Source organism: Capsicum annuum, chromosome 9, assembly GCF_002878395.1.
Source record: "Capsicum annuum cultivar UCD-10X-F1 chromosome 9, UCD10Xv1.1, whole genome shotgun sequence".
NCBI classification, from domain to species: domain Eukaryota; kingdom Viridiplantae; phylum Streptophyta; class Magnoliopsida; order Solanales; family Solanaceae; genus Capsicum; species Capsicum annuum.
Window position 1 is genome coordinate 17,984,515 of NC_061119.1, and position 20,525 is coordinate 18,005,039.

The following is a 20,525-nucleotide window of genomic DNA, read 5'->3' on the forward strand; positions in this document are numbered from 1 at the left end:
ACAATTAAAATAAATTATTATAAAGAAATTTGCAATATCACAACTACTTTAGGATAAAATGATAGACTATGAGTATTTAAAATATTGGAGACAAGATATGAAAGAAATAAGATTAACAGAAATACTTATGAAAGAGAATTTAATTTAATATTTTAGAACAAAAGATATAGAATATTTAGAATACCTCCAAAATAACATACAAGAATTACAAAGACTAAGAGAAAAAATTAAAGAATATTCCAGTAAAGCATTTAATCAAATTCCATCCAATCACCCCCCCCCCCCCCCAAGATATGAACATTAATAAAATAAAAATAAAAATAAAAATGATTAGAGAAGTTAAGAAATATCCACGCATAAACAAAACTAGATCCATTAGACCAATACTAGATCTATTTAAGTTACCCAAGTTATCCCCACCCCCCTACAATTTCATCATTTTTTTCTCAATTATTTTTCATTAAGTTTTTCTCAATTAAATTTATTTTAACTAATCCATTTATTATAAAAAAAAAATTCTGACATTCAAAGTAATATAATAAATATTTAATACTGTAAATTATTATATGATAACATCAATAAAGTTAACTTATAAATAATGATAGAATTTAATTTAACTAATTAAATGACTTGATTCAACAAAATACTTTTGTAGATTTTCATTCATATTAAATCATACAAAAGAAATTGAAAAGTTACTAATTTTTTTTAACTTTCGTAGTTTCTTTTTCCGAAAATATATTTTAAGAAATTTATGTTGATATTTCTTAAACGTGTATAAAGTATAATATTTCATGTTAAATTACTTATTTTGTCCTAAATTCTATAAAATATTGATAATCCCATCTTTTGTTAAAAATTCATCATAAAAAAATGTGAAAAAAAATTACCCTCCATTTTCATTCTTTTTATCATTAATATTTTGAGATTTAAATTTTATCTTTTTTAAATTAAATTTTCAAATATTCTTAGCTATATATAAAAAATAATTTTTTTATATAATAATTAAGCATGTACTAAGTTAGAAAGGAAATGTCAAGATACTTTAATTACATGTCCATGATAAATTTGTTAGGAAAAATAATAATTTAAAATAAGATTAATAAATATTTCTACAAAATAGAAAGACAATAAATTCTTGGGTCAATTTTGAATTTGTATCTTTTTTAAATTAAATTTTCAAACATTTTAGCTATATATAATAATTAATTTTTTTTGTAATAATTATGCATGTACTAAGTTAGAAAGGGATGTCTAGATACTTTAATTATGTGTCCATGATAAATTTTTTAGGAAAAATAAAAATTTAAAATAAGATTAATAAACATTTCTACAAAATAGAAAGACAATAAACTCTTAGATCAATTTTGAATTTGATTGTATAAATAGTTTTCATGGTGTCACTATCATTTTTTCATGACTCATCACTTTTGTGATATTTAATAAGCTCATATAATTGGTAGGAGGCGGTTTATATTCCGTGAAATTAGTTGAGATACATGTAAATTAATCCGGATACAACATTATCAAAATAAAAATAAATAAAAATTCAACTACCTTCAACTTTAAATGATGTTGTAATTATATTTGTTAGGTATTTGTAAATTTATAATTATTTGTGGTTCTATATGAAACTGAACAAAATTAAGTCATATGCTTCTGACTTTCTGTATTTGACCATTAGACAATCTCGAATCGTTTGCCAATAGGGGAAGAAATTCTAATATATTGTCGGAGGTTAAATTCTACATACTGACATAATGAAAAATATCTATATAATTAGACTACTCAAAAGGTAATTATAATTTAGAAAAAAAGGTCAAATATATTCCTCTATTTTCATTAATTGGCTAACTTTATCCTTTGTTAAATTATGAAGTTATTTATATCCTCACTATCAGCAAACTTATCAAATATACCCTTCAAATTAACAATTTTCATAATCTTACCAAAATTGCCCAAAAAAATTGATATCAAATACCAAGATTGTGTATTAACATTCTATTTCGTCTCTATTTCATTTCTTCTTCTTCATTTTGCTTGTAATTTTCTGTTGAGTTTAGTTTTGTACTTCTTTATATTTTCTCTTTTCTCTTTTTTCCTTTTAAAGTTTATGTCTAAATTAATATCTTAGCTCCTTTATATATATATATATATATATATTCTCTCCATTTTTTGTTTCAAAATTTTACTTCACACCAAAAAAATTATCCGCCATGAACAAACTAAGAAGGTAATAAAAGATGGAATCCACTTTCATAAATGTTTTCTCTACCCTTAACGTTGGCAATAGTTATAACCTTGCCCCTCCATCACCAAATCACCATCAAATATGTTGGCACTACTCTGATTCCTTCTTCACCTTCCACCGCCAGAAAAAAATTCAATTATTGCAGAAATAACCTCTCTACTTTTTCGAAGGTAGCGGTATGGATTACGTACATTTTACCCTCCCCAGATCCTACTTTTTGGGATTACACTAAGTTTGTTGTTGTTGTATTGCAGAAATTTCTATAAAAAACTTCGTTGAACTGATGGAATTTTGGTGTTATTTGGGTATTAAATTAATTAATTGATCGGGTTAAATAGTGGAAGGGGTAATTTCAATTTTAAAGGGCAATTTTGGTAAGATTGTAAAAATTGTTAATTTGAAGGGTATATTTGATAAGTTTGTTAACAATGAGGGTATAAATAACCTCATAATTTAACAAAGTGTAAAGTTGACTAATTAATGAAAGTAGTACAACAACAACATCATCAACAACAACAACCCAGTATATTCCCACACAGTGAGGTCTGGGGAGGGTGAAATATATGCAGTCCATACCACTCGCTACCTTCGAAGAAGTAGAGAGGTTGTTTCTGATAGACCCCTGGCTCAAGAGAGAGAATAGTATAGCAAGGTCGTAATGCAACTCGAAACAGAATGTATAACACAACAGAAATAAGCGATAAAAAATAACATTAAATATAAAGGAAATACAAAATAAGTAAAGTACAAGCAATACGAAATAAGAAATAGAAAAATGGATACTCTCCTAGTAGTAAACAATACACTCACAGACCTAAGAGGACTACCACCCCCACACTCTCCTAACACCTAGCCACAACCCACACACTCACATTAGCCTTCAACCCTAATCCGCAACCTCCACACCTTCCTGTCTAGGGTCATGTCCTCAGTAAGCTGCAGTTGCTCTATGTCATGCCTAATCACCTCCCTTCAGTATTTCTTTGGCCTACCTCTACCCCTTCTGAATCCATCCAAAGCTAGTCTCTCACACCTTCGAATAGGGACATCCGTGCGCCTCCTCATCACATTCCTAAACAATCTCAACCTGCCTTCTCTCATCTTGTCCTCCACCGAAGCCACTCCTACCTTTTTTCGGATAATCTCATTCCTGAATCTATCCCCTATAGTGAGACCACACATCCAACGCAACATCCTCATTTCTGCCACCTTCAATCTTTGGATATAGGAGTTTTTGATTGGCCAACATTCATCTCCATACAGCATGGCCGGACGGACTGCCACTCTATAGAATTTACCTTTAAGCTTAAGGGGAACCTTCCTATCACATAATACTCCCGAGGCGAGCCTCCACTTCATCCAACCTGCTTCAATACGCTTAGAGACATCCTCTGCAATCTCACCATCCCCCTGAATCATAGACCCAAGATACTTAAAACTATCCTTCTTACAAACATCCTGAGAGTCCAACCTCACCACCACACCATCCTCCTAACTCAAGTCACTGAAGTTGTATTCCAAATACTGCGTCTTAGACCTACTCAACCTGAACCTCTTAGATTTCAAGGTTTTCCTCCAAACCGTCAATTTCTCATTCACCCCCTCCCTCGCTTCTTATCAATCAGCACTACATCATCTACAAATAACATACACCACGGCATCTCAACTTGAATAGTCCGCATCAACACGTCCATCACCAACGCAACAAGGAAAGGGCTGAGAGTTGATCCCTGGTGCAAACCTGTCTCTACAGGAAAATTCCCTGAGTCTCTTCCCGCCGTCCTCACCCGAGTCTTCTCTCCATTGTACATGTCCTTAATAGCTCTGATGTACGCCACCTGCACTCTTCTCACCTCCAAGCATCTCCAAAGAACCTCTCTAGGGATTCTGTCATACGTCTTCTCCATATCGATGAACATCATATGCAAATCCCTCTTCCTTTCCCTATACTGCTCCACCAATCTTCTCACCAGGTGAATTGCCTCTGTCATCGAGCGACCAGGCATAAATACAAAGTGATTTTCTGAAATAGACACGACCCTCCTCAATCTCCGCTCAACTACCCTCTCCCAAATCTTCATAGTGTGACTCAACAGCTTAATTCCCCTATAGTTATTGCAACTCTGAATGTCACCCTTGTTTTTACACAGAGTAATCATTGTACTCTATCTCCAAGCCTCAGGCATTCTCGCAGTCGTGAAAATGGCGTTAAACAAATCAGTCAGCCACCTTAAGCCTGCCCCACTAGCATACTTCCAAATATCCACCGGGATCTCATCGGGCCCCGTCGCTCTACCCCTCCGCATTCTATGAATAGCCTCTTTAACCTCCTCAACCTTAAAACATCTACAGTAACTGAAATCGCAGCTCTCCTCTAAGTGCTCCAACTCCCCTAACACAATGCCTCTGTCCCCTTCCTCGTTTAATGAAAGTAAAGGGATATATTTGACCCTTTTTCTTATAATTTAAGTGTAGCACCAACAACTAAGACATTACAATTCTTCATGTCACATGGTAGCAATGTAGCTAAACACAGAAAGAAAGTTTTCTTTTTCATTTTAATAATTGTGTATATGACTTATTTATCTCACAAGTTAGTGAATCAGAAGTGTAAGATTTGAAATTCATTTACATGTGACATAATAAATAGCTCACACAATTGACGTGAATTATGTGAATCACATCATAACGTTTACTAGTTCTTCATGATAAAAATCTGAGTACTGCTAGGACATGTATGCAAATGATAGCATTAATTTGATCAATAATAAGTTAAAGTCAAACATTTCTAACTTTGTGTGTTAAGATTGCCACATAAGTTATTGTCTCCAATAATTTGCACCATACTGGAGAGGTTAATTATCTAAGAATGATCAATTACATATTTTCTGTACAAGACTTTAAACCAAAATCCATTTTACTGTAGTGGTGTAACATTTATTAGGAATTTAAGATCAGTTGAGTTATAAACCCACTCTGAATACCGCTATGAGTTCTACTTTAGTAAGCTAGTTTTTTTTAATCTTTACAAAACAAATCGCAGTAAAGGACTGAATCTCAGTGGATCATGGCAGTAAGGCTCTGCCATTTATAATATTAATGTCTCGTCACATATTTAAGTTGTCTGGAAAGGATTCTACCCACCACTCAATGAAAACGGTAAGCTAATTGCTAATTGACCAGCTGAATTGTCATCGTCTTCTTGCTTTTGTATGCAACGAAATTTTACTCGGATTATATTAAATTCAAAATATATTAGTCCTCAATAAATATTTTGGGTTAATATAATTGGATTCATTATTTAAGTTCAACTATGTATGGATTTAAATAAGGGGAAAGGACACAAATGTCAACTCGCCCAAAATATTTTCACTGATATAGCCATTGGTTTGGCAATTTCAATAGATAGCCATTTAGGCTTTTCTGTTGCTACTACCCCTTTTTTTTGATCTTTTCTTTATTTATTGTTTAATTTTAATGTCAATTATTTTACATGTTATGTTCTCTTTCTTCCTATTTTTTTTGTTTGATTTTCACTATTTTTTTCTTTTAATGTTGTTAATTTTTTTTTAAAAGTCCACTCTGTCCACCTATTTAATTTTTCAGATGCGATCACGAAAATAAAAACATGAAATACACGTCCACCCATAATTATTCTATCTCTTTTCATATGAGTTAAAACTATAGTGACACGTGGACTTATTTTTTTTCTGCTATCTCTCGCTTTTTAATCAAAAAAATTAAGGAATGTTTGGACAGTAAATGTACAGGGCTTAATAAATTTTGTATATGCTTGCACAAATTTTCACAAAAATTTAGGTGAAGTTAACAAATTCACGAATAACGAATTACTATATATGTTTGCATAGATTTTCTCTGTAAAAGTTGTATTTATATGGTATATATACTATATCAACCTGATATAAAAGTGTATCAATCTAATATAAAAGTGTATCAATGTGGTATCAAAGTATATTAATGTAGTATAAAAGTGTATCAGTATAGTATAAAAGTGTATTAATGTGGTATAAAAGAGTACCAATTGGGTATAGTGACTGCATGTGCTTGCATAGAATTTCCTTTCTCTTTTTTTAAAAGCGTATCAATATAATATAAAAGTGAATCAATTTGGTATAAAAGTGTATCAATTGAGTATAGAAATTGCATGTGCCCAATTAGGTCAAATGGCTAAAAAAAGGGATTACATTTAGCCGACAGGTTACATTTGTCCACCTTTTCAAATTGCGTCCATTTTTTGTAAAAATGGCCACCCCATGTCCTTTTTCCTTTAAATAAAGTTCAATCTTTATTGGGCTATTCCATTAATTTTGTCTAACAAATAATGAGCCCACTTTGTTAAGCCCAAGATATTGTGATATTCTAGAGGCCCATATAAGCGTCATGTATCAAATGATGTGGCATGCCAAGTCAAGGAAGGATCCAATAGGACCATGCCACATATCAAAATGATGTAGCAGGCCCATAAAATCAAAGCTCATAAAAGGCACCATGTCACTTAAATTTGATTGGTCAGAGGAAGTCCATCTTCATCATGATTTTTTCCTTTCCACAACTATAAATAGGGGTCTCATAATTTAGAAAAGGACCCCAGAACTCTAACAAGTAGCAAGAGAAAACTCATTGATCAAACGCCCAATTTCTCTAAAAATCTCAAGCATTCAAATCAAGTTCATCAAGAAAGATCAAGACCGCAATTGTAGACATTGAAATTTTGTGGACTCTACAAAAAGTGTTCAATTTTGGTTAGATTTATTGGAGGCTACTTTACCCTAAATCTATCTTGGTGGCTACTCTACCTTAAACCCTAAATTACTCTTATATAAAGGGGGGCAAATATTCCTTTAAAGAGGCATCTCCAAGATCCCAAATATCCCACAAATTCATGAGATATTCATAAATCTCGAATATCTCAAAGGGATCAAAACCTTCTCTTCTTGATAATCAAATAAATCAAGAAGAACAACAAATCCTCCAGAGATCAAATCCAAATATTCCTATGTTCAAGAAATACACCACTAACGGCCCTCGAATTACGGAGAAATTCATATCCAAATATTTCTATATTTGAGAAATATGCCACTAACGTCCCTCTAATTACGGAGAAATTCATATCCAAATCTTCCTACATTTGAGAAATACGCTACTGACGGCCCTCGATCCTATATTCAAAAAATATGCTACTGACGACCCTCGAATTAAGGAGAAAATCAAGTGAGAAGAATCAAGGGAGGAACAGATTTGTACCCATATTCTTGATCAATAAAAATTGTTGTTTCTTTATGTTTTTATTTGTGGTTGAAGTTTAATTTCCATGAATTAAATTATGTTGAAAACAAATTGGCACTCCCAGTGGGACAATCTCTACCTCTCATCTCAACTTTTCCTATTTCAAACTTCAATAACACTGAAATGACTTTCAAGAAGGTCAACTCTCAATCAAGTACTTCCAAGGCTACTGACTCAAAGTTCTCTACTGAAGTAAAAAACATCCTTGGTGTTACTTTCGGAAGCTTAGGAGCTGTCACAAGGAGCAAGGCATGCTTGCTAGAACAGCAAACACATCCAGTATCATCCAAACCAACTCCAATTTTTGTATCTTCAATCCTAAAAGGAAAGAAGTCCAATGCAAGTTCTTCGGAAGGAGGAAGCAGTGTGAAGGAATCTCTTAAGAAGGCCCTAGCTCTACTTGAGCATTCCAGTTCCAAATACTCTGGTGCAAAGAGCGATGGTCGTTCAAGAAACTCATCATCTCCGACTACACCACATAAGTTGAGCACTTTAAAGATCAACTTATGTGATAATCTATGCTACTCTCCAACATGTCCAGTGATTATGTAACCGATGGTGACTGATGCCTCGTCTATAGAGGAGCAGCTTGCAAATCTGGTATAGATAATTGAGGGCCTAACCAATATGTTTAGAATAAAGATGCTCAAATTAATAAGATAGTGGATAGGGTAGAAAGTCTGATAGACGGAGAGTCTAGCCATGCACCTGAAAAATCTCCAGAGGTTAATGAAATAGAAAATCTTGTGAAACAAACACCACCAATTAAAGAGGTGCAAGTTTCTTCAGAGGGAATGATCCCGATTGAGTAATTGAGAGAATTCATTGAAGGGACCCTCAAAGACAAGCATGATATTGTCACCAAATCTTCCCTTGCGTGTGCTAAGCCCTACATGGTGAGGATAGATAGCCTCAAAATGCTTGCTGGCTATCATCCCCCCAAATTTTAATAATATGAGGGCAAAGAAAACCCAAAATAGTATGTCGCACATTTTGTTGATACATGTAACAATACTGGAACTTACAGTGACTATCTTGTCAAATAGTTTGCTCGTTATCTAAAGGGGTTTACCTTTGATTGGTATATGGACCTTGAGCCTAATTCCATTGATAGATGAGAGCAATTGGAGCACGAGTTTCTAAATCTTTTTTATAGCACAAGACGTACAATGAGCATAATAGAGCTCATAAATACTCAACAAAGAAAGAATGAACCAATCATTGAATTTATTAATCGATGGAGAAATACTAGCCTAAACTATAAAGATAGGCTCAGCAAAGCTTCTGCAATAGAGATATGTGTCCAAGAAATGCACTAGGAGCTTCTCTACATCTTGCAATCCATTAAGCCTAAATTATTTGAAGAGCTAGCTACCCATGCTCACGATATGAGTTAAGCATGACTTCTGCTGGAAAAGGATTAGCACCTATCCATGACCCTCGAATGGGAAATAATAAGTAGGAGCCCAAAAGATAGGGCAAGTTTGTCCCTAAAAATGACAATAAAGAGCCCATGAATGTCGATATGTCTCCTATTAAGGTCACCACAAAGGTGAGCAAGAAGAAAAGTGTGAAAACAACTTATGGAACACATCAGAAAACTTTAAAGGAGAGGCAAGAAAAGGAATATCCCTTCCTTGATTTTGATGTTGCTGAGATTTTTTATGAACTCCTTATGTATAAGCTCATTGAACTTGCAGAGATAAAGTGTCCCAATGAAGATGGAAGGACCAATGACCCTAATTACTGCAAATATCATAGGATCGTAAGTCATCCTCTGGAAAAGTGCTTTGTCTTTAAAGATAAAGTCATGTAATTGGAAAAAGAGAAGAAGATCTTCTTCGATGATGAAACGGCCAATTTTCATCAAATCTCTATCATATTTGGCTTGCTTGATCCAGTCCAAATATGTGTCAAAGAGCATAATGAGAAAATATTAGAGCCTGACAGTTCTTTAGTTGACAAAGGCGATGATGAAGGTTGGACTCTGGTGACCAAGCACAGACACAGAAGGATAAGTCTATGAAAGGAGTCGTTCGAGCAGCTAGTCAGAAGGAGAATGGTAAAGAAACCAAGAAAATAAAAGTTGGTTGAATTCCTAAAGAAGATGAGGGTGACGAAGCTTCACCCTCAAAAACCTCGGCATCTGGTGACTTTAGAGGAATTCTTACCAAATTGGTTTCGTGTAAAGACTGCCCAAGTCAACCTTGAGGCATCTTGTTTTAATACCGCCAAAAAGGGGGCAAAAGGTGAGAATCTATCCATAGAAATTCCTTCATCTTCCAAAAAGCCTACTGGAACTCTTGGTGAAAAGGCACATATGTGTGATACATAAATTATATTCATAAATAATGATCTTCTTCTTAGTGAGGACCTACATAACCATCCCTTATACATGGTGGGTAAAATTCTAGGAAAGAAGATCAATAGAATCTTGATAGATAAGGGATCTGGAGTCAACATCCTGCCTATCCGCACTATGAATGAACTTGGTGTCACTACTAGCGAACTGGAAGAAAGTCGTATAATGATCCAAGGCTTCAACCAAGGGGGCCAGAGGGCCATGTGATGTATCAATTTTGGGATTCGTATGGATGATTTTCAATCAAACCCATTGATGTATATGATCGATGCCAAAAATTCATACAATATATTGCTTAGTAGGCCTTGGGTGCACGAGAACAAAATTATCTTGTCCTCTTACTACCAATGTTTGAAATACCTCGAAGGCGGAGTGGAAAAAAAGATAGTTGTCGATGACAAGCCATTCACTGAAGTTGAGTCACATTTTGCCGATGCAAAATTCTACTTAAAGAGTCATGTTGTGGATAAGAAAAGGAATGAAGATGTCACCAAGACCAAGTGTGATGATCTTGAATCTAAGAAGGTCATGGTGACTGTCGAAATAGTCACCACCAAGAATCCTCTCTCCACTTTAAATAAAGAAAGTGTCACTTCTACGAAAAAGAAGGTAACTCTCATTCTTCGCTACGTACTGAAGGTAAAGAAAGAGAAAGATCACCCATTTGATTCCCAAGATAATGTGCTAGAGGGTCTAACTTTACCTATCAGGAAGATTGATGCAATAAATCCATCCTCAAGGCTTCTTAAAGAGTCTATGACTCAAAATCTGCCACAAGATATGACACTTCCTACGAAGCATATAAAAGAAGGCTTTGACCCAAATGCATACAAGCTATTTATAAAGGCTGGATACAATCCTAACGAGCCATCAAGGTTGGGCAAACTTCCATCGGGGGGTACAACCAGGCAAGCATGTGAAGGCTTAGGATACATGAAGCCACCTCCAATTTACATCTCCATAAGAAGGGCAGTCAGTAATTACTTCACCATGGAAGAAGAATCCACTGCTGCTAATAAAAGAACCTCTATATTTAACCGACTTGGAGGATCAACTGCAAGAACTTCTGTGTTTGAAAGGTTAGGACCTTTAAATAAGAAGAAAAGCAACAAGCATAAGAGGAGTCATCAAAGCACGATGATGCACTCTTCACTTAAAATACAGAAGGATTTCTAAAGTTTGATTCCTTCTAGAATGAAGCGACAGACAAAACTAGTAGTTTCATGCAATGAGGTGCTAAAAGCAAAGGCACATAATGTGGTTTATACCAAGAAACGCGAAGAATATGAAGAGACAATTGACTCCTCATATCATGTTATGACCCAGAACGAGAAAGATATCTCATCTCAAAGGAAGGTTAATAAAGAGATAGAAGATGCCTTTTGGTGTTGTCATATATCAGTTAATGACGATGATTCTCAAGAGGAGGAAGATGCTAGAGATGCTCCATCACAACTTGAAGAAGGAGTAAAGGCCACAATAGATCCCTTGAAGGAAGTTAATCTTGAAATCGATGAAGACCCAAAACCAACTTACCTGAGTGCGTTTCTAGAAATGGAGAAGAAAATCACTTACATGGACATACTCAAAGAATATATGGATGTATTTGCCTGGATCTATAAGGAAATAACTGGATTAGATCCAAAAGTAGTGGTCCATCAGTTGGCGGTCAAGAATGGGGCCCATCCTGTTAAGCAAGCCCAAAGATGCTTTAGGTCGGGGTTGGTTCCTTTGATTGAAAATGAAGTTAACAAACTCATTGAAGATGGATTTATTCGTGAAGCAAATATCCCACATGGATTTCAAGTATTGTTCCAGTATGGAAGAAAAATGGCCAAATTCGAGTTTGTGTCTACTTTCGGGATCTTAACAACGCCTACCCTAAGGATGACTTTCCAATCCCTATATTGATGCCACCACTAGTTATGAGGCAATGTACTTCATGGATGGTTCATCCGGCTATAATTAAATCCCTATGGCGCCAAAGAATAAAGAATTTATCACATTTCATACGCCCAAGGGTATTTATTGCTACAAGGTGATACCTTTTGGTTTGAAGAATGCTGGCGCCACTTATCAAAAGGCTATGCAAGAAATCTTTGATGGCCTGCTTCATAAAAATGTTGAATTCTACGTTGATGATTTAGTGGTGAAGTCAAGAAAGAGAGACAACCACTTAAAAGACCTAAAAATGGTATTCGAGTTACTTCAAAGATATCAACTTAGGATGAATCCATTAAAATGTGCCTTTGGAGTTACCTCCAAAAAGTTTCTTGGCTTTATTGTGCGACACCGAGGAATTAAAATTGATCAAGCCAAGGTCGATGCAATTTTAAAGATGCATGAGCCTCGAAATATTCATGAGTTAAAAAGCCTTCAAGGAAGGCTAGCATATTTAAGGAGGTTTAAATCAAACCTAGCTTGAAAATGTCAACCATTTAGTCGTCTCATGAAGAAGGAATCTCCATTCGAATGGGACCAAGCTTGTAGTAATGCCTTTGAGAGTATCAAATCATAATGAAGCCACCAGTTCTGGGATCCCATACCTGGGAAACCATTGATACTCTACATCGCGGCACAATAGAGTTTAGTTGGAGCGCTACTAGCTTAAGAAAATAGTGAAGGCAAAGAAAACTCTCTTTACTATCTGAGCAGAATGATGACGCCGAATGAGCTAAAGTATTCTCCAATTGAAAAGTTGTGTTTGGCACTGGCCTTCTCAATTCAAAAGATGAAACACTACTTTCAAGCTCATATTGTCCGTCTTATGTCTAGGGCAAATCCCATGAAGTTTGTAATGTCAAAACCAGTCCTTAGTGACCGACTTGCAAGATGGTACCTTCAATTTCAACAGTTTGAGATTGTGTACATTCCATAAAAGGATGTAAAAGGACAAGAATTGGATAACTTCTTGGCAAACTACCCAATATCTGATGATTGGGAACTGAGTGATGAACTTTCTAATGAAGATGCCATGGTTATATAAGCTATATCCTCATGGAAGATGTACTCTGATGGTATCGTATATCGAGATGGAGCTAGTGTTGGTGTGGTGTTCATCACTCCACAAGAAGAGGTCATCCCATACTCTGTTACCCTAAAAAACCATTGCTCTAATAATGGTGCTGAATATCAAGCTTTAATACTTGGACTTGAGATGGAAGTTGACATAAAATAATTGCAATTACAAGTCTTTGGTGACTGCCAATTGGTAATCAAGTAACTTTTGAGAAGCTATAAAGTTAGAAAGCCTGAGCTATGATCATATCATGATTATGCATAGAAGTTGATGGGATGGCTTAGAGATGTAACCCTCCAGCATATGCCAAGGAAAGAAAATAAGCAAGCTGATGCCCTAACTGCTTTGGCCTCAACCCTGACTCTTCCAAATCAGGCACAAGTCACTATCCGCTAAGAATGGGTAGTACTGCCAGCAACTGAATATGAAGAAAATAAAGTTGAATACCTTGTTATCGTATTTGAAGATGAAAAAGAAGATTGGCGACAACTTATCATTGATTACTTATGTTATGGGATACTTCCGGAGGACCCAAAGAGAAGGACATATATTCGTCGTCGTACACCTCGCTTCCTTTACTGTAAGGACATACTGTATAGAAGATCATTTGAAGGAGTACTCTTACGTTATCTAAGGGGAAGGAGAAATTCAAGCTTTGCAAGAATCACACTCGGGAGTGTGTGGATCATATCAATCTGGATTGAAGCTTCATTTTCACACTAAAAGGATGGGATACTATTGGCCAACGATAATGAAAGATTGCTTGGACTATGCTGGGAGATGCAAATCTTGTCAATTCTATACGAATTTCATTCATCAACCTCCTGAAGTACTACGCCTAACTGTAGCATCTTGGTTGTTCAATGCTTAGGAATGGATGTTGTTGGTCCACTACCAAAATCTTCTGGTGGACACTTAAACATCTTGGCCACGACAGATTACTTCTCAAAGTGGACCGAAGCTGTTGCTCTCAAGGAAGTAAAGAAAGAAAATGTTGCAAACTTCATCCGAGTGAATATCATCTACCGCTTTGGGATTCCTCAATACATAATAACTAACAATGGAAAGTCATTTGATAACAAGCTGATGAACAAAATTTGTGATCTCTTTGGTTTCAAGCAACGCAAATCTTCTATATACCATGCTGTCGCTAATGGTCTAGCCGAAGCATTCAATAAGACTTTATGGAAATTCTTAAAAAAAGTCATCTCCAAATCCAAATGAGACTGGCATGAGCGAATGGAAGAAGCTTTATCGGCATATAGAACAACTCACTGTACACCAATGCAAGCAATCCCATACTCACTTGCTTTTAGAGTTGAAGCAGTTCTGCCACTTGAGCATCAAATACCTTTTTTGAGATTGGCCATTCAAGAAGGGCTCACCGATGAAGAAAATGCTAAGTTGCGTCTTGGGGAGTTAGAAGCTCTTGATGAGAAGAGGCTGAAGGCTCAACAAAATTTTAAATATTATCAAGCCCGGCTATCTCGTTCTTTTAACAAAAGTGTTCGCTTGAGGTTCTTCCAAGTTGGAGATCAAGTCCTTGCAGTAAGAAGGACCATTATCACTTCTCATAAGTCTGAGGGAAAATCCACCCCGAAGTGGGATGGACCATATGTCGTACAAGAGGCATATTCAAATGGTGCTTATAAGCTTGTCGATGCAGATGGTGTAAGGATTGGCCCCATCAATGCCAAGTTCTTGAAGAAGTACTATCCTTGAAGGGAGATAACACTCCTTAAGGCACAAGTATAAAATGCATGTACACTCCTTAAGGCACGAGTATAAACTGCATGTACACTCCTTAAGGCATGAGTATAAACTGCATGTACACTCCTTAAGGCACGAGTATAAACTGCATGTAACTCCTTAAGGCATGAGTATAAACTACATGTACACTCCTTAACGAACGAGTATAAAATGTATGTACACTCCTTAAGGCACGAGTATAAACTGCATGTACACTTCTTAAAGCACGAGTATAAACTGCATGTACACTCCTTAAGGCACGAGTATAAACTGCATATCCACTATTAGCCTGCAAGAATATAAACTGTGTACGGTTAAAAAAAAAATGAAAGTCCGCTAGGTTGAAAATCTCGAATGAAGTGGCCTAGGCAAAAGTTAGGACACAAAAAAACACTCACCCAGAACTACGTTGTGACTTGATCCTCTTCATTGAAGTACATAGGCGCTTGGAAATTCATTCTGAGTTCAGTTGCTTGAGTGTCAAAAAAAATATATGTTCCTGCAGTATATACCATATGGATACCAAGTATGAAAATATTCTAATTAAATTTTGGACTCACTCCATGTATTGGTGGCTCAATGGGAGCAAACTCCAATGAAATATGAGCTTCATTCACACAAGATGGAGTCTCCAAAATCCCCAAATTTGGAAGTTGACCTGCTCAAAATGCCAAATTTGAAAGTGAAAGTTGACAAAATTTTCAAGTCTTTAAATCAAGGCCTCTCGTGGATTTATCCTTTAAAGGACCTAAAATTTCATGCCTTAAGGTGGACAAAATTTGTCTCTTTGCACCTTAAGTTGGCCTGTCACGGGTTTATCCTTAAAAGGATATCAAAATTTTCATGCCTTAAGGTGGACAAGATTTGTCCCTTTGCACCTTAAGTTTATCCTTAAAAGGGCTCATACTTAGATAAGATCATCACATAAATGCATCGATGAAAAGGGCTCATACTTAGAGAAGACCATCACATAAATGCATCGGTGAAAAGGGCCCATACTTAGAGAAGACCATTGCATAAATGCATTAGTAAAGGGCTCATACTTAAAGAAGACCATTGCATAAATGCATTAGTAAAGGGCCCATACTTAAGAAGACCATTGCATAAGTGCATCGAGGAAAGGGTCCATACTTAAAGAAAATCATTCCGTCTTCAAGCAAAGTCTTTCGGTCTTAAGGTGACGGAGGAGAAGTTAAACTCTCGCACCTTAAGCCGGTGTCCACCGTCTTCAAGCAAAGTCTTTCGGTCTTAAGGTGACGGAGGCGAAGTTAAACTCTCGCACCATAAGCCGGCCAATTGTTTTAGTCTTTCGGTCTTAAAGTGACAGAGGCAAAGTTAAACTCTCACCACCTTAAGCTGGCCAATTATCGCATAAGTCTTTCGATTTTAAGGTGACGAAGGCGAAGTTAAACTCTCGCCACCTTAAGCCGGCCAATTATCGCATAAGTCTTTCGGTCTCAAGATGACGGAGGTAAAGTTAAACTCTCGCACCTTAAGCTGACCGATTATTGCATGTTGCTATCTGTTTCAATTTTATAAAAGAAGAAGAAAAAAAAAAAAAAAAAAAGAGACAGCAGAGAGAAGCAAAAGTAATTGATAAAATTACTTACCATTCAGATTGCACAGCAACCAAACTCTTCAAAAAAAATTTCACCAGTGGTCTTTTTCTTGGAATCAAGTTATTGTCCTTTTACAAAGAAAAAAAAGAGTAAAAAAAGTATTACGTGAGCATTCCCAACTGAGAAGGGAATAAAATTCTCACGTGAATCAATAAAAAAAGGTCGGTGGATGTGAAATATTTAGTTGCATGGATTGCAAGCTACTGAAATGATGAAACATATTCACAGTGGGCCAAAGTTGCATTCAATTGCATAGGATTATTGTACAAGACATAATTATGATAATAACTATTAATTATGAGTTCTTGTTCTTACAATATTGCCTGCTCCTTAACCTTTGGGCACTCTCATTTACGGTATGCATGCATTGATTATTATCAGTTGATACTTCAAGTTGCCATCGATAAATTATCTATTTCGACAAATTTTGAAGTAGGGGCATTTTGTTTGCAATGAAATTTTACTTGGATTATATTACATTTAAAATATATTAGTCTTCAATAAATATTGAGGGTTAATATAATTGGATTTATTATTTAAGTTCAAATATGTATGGATTTAAATAAAGTTCAATCTTTATTGGGCTATTCCATTAATTTGGGCTAACAAATAATGAACCTACTTTTTTAAGCCCAAGATATTGTCATATTCTAAAGGCCCATATAAGCGTCATGTATCAAATAATGTGGCATGCCAAGTCAAGGAAGGATCCAATAGGACCATTCCACATGTCAAAATGATATAGCAGATCCATAAAATCAAAGCTCATAAAAGGCACCATGACACTTAAATTTGATTGGTCAGAGGAAATCCATCTTCATCATGATTCTTTCCTTTCCACAACTATAAATAGGGGTCTCATAATTCAGAAAAGGGACTCCAAAACTCTAACAAGAAGCAAGAGAAAGCTCGTGGATCAGACGCCGCAATTTCTCTAAAAAGCTCAAGCATTCAAATTAAGTTCATCAAGAAAGATCAAGACCGCAATTGTAGACATTGAAATTTTGTGGATTCTACAAAAAGAGTTCAATTTTGATTAGATTTCTTGGAGTCTACTTTACCCTAAATCTAGCTTGGTGGCTACTCTACCTTAAACCCTAAATTACTCTTATATAAAGGGGGGTAAATATTTTTTTAAAGAGGCATCTCCAAGATCCCAAATATCCCACAAATTCATGAGATATTCATAAATCTCAAATATCTCAAAGGGATCAAAACCCTCTCTTCTTGATAGTCAAATAAATCAAGAAGATCAACAAATCCTCTGGAGATCAAATCTAAATATTTCTATGTTCGAGAAATACGCCACTTACAGCCCTCAAATTACGGGAAAATTCATATCCAAATCTTCCTACATTCGAGAAATACGCCACTAACGGCCGTTGAATTACTGAGAAATTTATATCCAAATCTTCCTACATTTGAGAAATACGCCACTAACGGCCCTCGAATTACAGAGAAATTCATATCCAAATCTTCCTACATTCGAGAAATATACTACTGATGGCCCTCGATCCTACATTCAAGAAATATGATACTGACGACCCTAGAATTAAGAAGAAAATCAAGAGAGAAGAATCAAGGGAGGAACAGATCTGTATCCATATTCTTGATCAATAAAAATCGTTGTTTCTTTATATTTTTATTTATGGCTGAAGTTTAATTTTCATGAATTTAATTATGTTGAAAACAACTTTCTTTTAATTGATTGATATATTTTTGTTTTAAGGTAAAATGAATCTTTGTGTAAAGAATTAATATATAATGTCAAATTATCAATAAAAGCATTGTTTTATTTTTCTTGTTTTATGATGTGACTGATCAAGTTTTCCCCCTTCTATAAGCACATAATAGATTAATTAATGTATAATCCATCTAGGTCTCGATATGCACGAATTTATCCCTTAATAAATTGAAATTTAACTCAAAAGACGTCTTAATAGTTAATTTTGAACTCAATAAGATTATAAACTTTCTTCTCTCATTTTGATGTAGGATATATCTAAAGGTGTAATGTGCATGCATACCTTCTTCATATGATTGCCCGGCGTCATGGGCGTCATATACCCTCCTCCCCCTCCAAGGGCCTGCTCAAGGGCCAAGCAACTGAAGCAATCGCTTAAGGCCTACAAAATTTTAGGGCCTCATTTTTTTCATTATTGTATGTGATGCAGTTTGATTTGATATATAAAATTTAAGTTATTAAAAATTATTTTTATTTTTGAAAAGTAATTAACATTAAGTTATTAGTATTTGTGTGGTTATAAATCATCTTGAGGTAAATGAGATTTAAGGATAATTTATTTTTTAAAAAAAATGAAAAGTATCTTCTTCTTTTTTTGAAATTCAATGGTAGAAAAGTACAAGATCTTTATATAAAAAAAGTTAGTCAATATGATTCATAGTCAAGGATGGTTAATCTATATTCTAATAATACTCCTTCTGTTTTAATTTATGTGTCTTAGTTACTATTTAGAGAGTGAACAATTATTTTTTTAGCATAATTTTTAAAAATATTTTGAACTGTTAACTAAATAGGTTTATAATATTTATTATATAGTTTCTAAATTTGTAATTTTTTTGTATGGTATATGTAAATAGACTTATACAATATTTTTTTATTTTAAAAATTTAAGGATTCTATGTTCGAATTTAAGCAAAACATCAGTTGAATTTGAAGCCTCTTAGTAAAGTTTCGCTTTAGGCCTTCAACGTTTTGGAACTGCCCTGCCCCCTCCTTTGAGACTTGACATCTTTGTTGAGGTTTACTCAACCACCATATCGAGAAAGAGTATTGTCCGTTTTGGATCGATCTAGACATGCACGAATTTGTTCCTTGCTATCAAGCCCAAAGATGTTGTAATGATTGATTCTGAACTTATTCTTATAAGTTTTCTAAACTTTATTCTCATATTGTACTAATGATTTATCTAAGACATAATGTGCATCTCTTTTTCAAAAGATTCCCCTCCTTCATGACACGACACATGAGATTAATATTTTCTACTTTTGAGTATTTTAGTCAGTTTAGGTTGTTTGGAATATTTAAAGAAAAACTTACCTCAATATACAATATTTAATAAATATTTATCATTTATAGCTATATATTTTTAATATATTCATAATTCACTTTTAATATATAGTGGAGATTTTTTTTTACCAAAACAAGCATAATACGTTTAAGACACTTATAATACATCTATATTGCATATATAATACACATTTAATACATAGTACAATTACTATAAATGATAAATATTTTCTAAATACAATATATCTAAGTAATAAATAAAAAATATATTTAAAAATAGAAAATATCTTATAAAAAGTAATCAAATATATAATTTTTTTCAACTCAAAAGTTATCTTTTTAAAGGCTCCTTTTTAAAAGCCAATGGTTCCAGGAGGAAGGTATATTTCAACCTCATTACTAAATAGTTTGACTCTTTAGTCAGAATGATAAGACATTTCAGAAGCTTGAATCCCTGGCTAGAAAGCAGAACTGCAGTTCATAAGTTTGCTCTTACTTCTTTATTCTCAATTTAATAACATGTTCTAGGACATCTATTTTTAATAATAATTTTCGCATTTAACCAAGTTTTTTGAACGTTCCATGATTAGTACACATTTTTCAGGTAAAAAATAATACTAACAATGATAATGATGAAAATAAAAAACAAAAAGAATATAGCATCATCGAACTAGAAAAACCAAAGTCTGCTAAATTTTTTTTGTTGACCTAATCAAGTTACTGGAAAGCATGTTAATTAATAATAGTACTATTATATAATATTGTTGTGATACATCTGAAAACATTATTGTAATCCAACATAAATTTTTAATCTTTTTTACCAGTCTTTAAGGTTATTAATATGTTATGAGTCAATGTAAATACAGATAGATTTAAGGTTTAAATTTAATGGATTCAACTTTTAAGATTTTTAATAGTAAACTCATTGTAAGATTAAAAGGTGATTGATTGTTACAACTAGGTGAAACAAGCAGCAATTTGGCCTTTATAATTCTGATTTATTAGTAATTTAATCTAGGAGACAAAAGTCACCTGCCTATAATGTTAGGTGAAAAATGAAATATCTACTGATTTTTTCTTTTACTTATACATCTTTCATAAGACCTATGAAAATCATATCTTTACCCTAAAGTCATGCTTTAATTGAATCAAGGTCCATCTATCAGAAATAATAGATCTACTTTCAC

General features: G+C 34.4%; 1 protein-coding gene across 1 annotated transcript; it reads right to left on the reverse strand.

The window, feature by feature from the left end:
• Positions 1–3,846: 3,846 nt before the first annotated feature.
• LOC107841615 lies at positions 3,847–4,158 on the reverse strand. Its single transcript, XM_016685477.1, has one exon. It carries the CDS (start codon positions 4,156–4,158, stop codon positions 3,847–3,849), a length of 312 nt encoding a protein of 103 aa, XP_016540963.1.
• Positions 4,159–20,525: the final 16,367 nt, after the last annotated feature.

Bases quoted from the DNA above. Each gene is read 5' to 3' on its own strand.
- LOC107841615 (XM_016685477.1), bottom strand. From the start codon at position 4,158: ATGGAGAAGACGTATGACAGAATCCCTAGAGAGGTTCTTTGGAGATGC.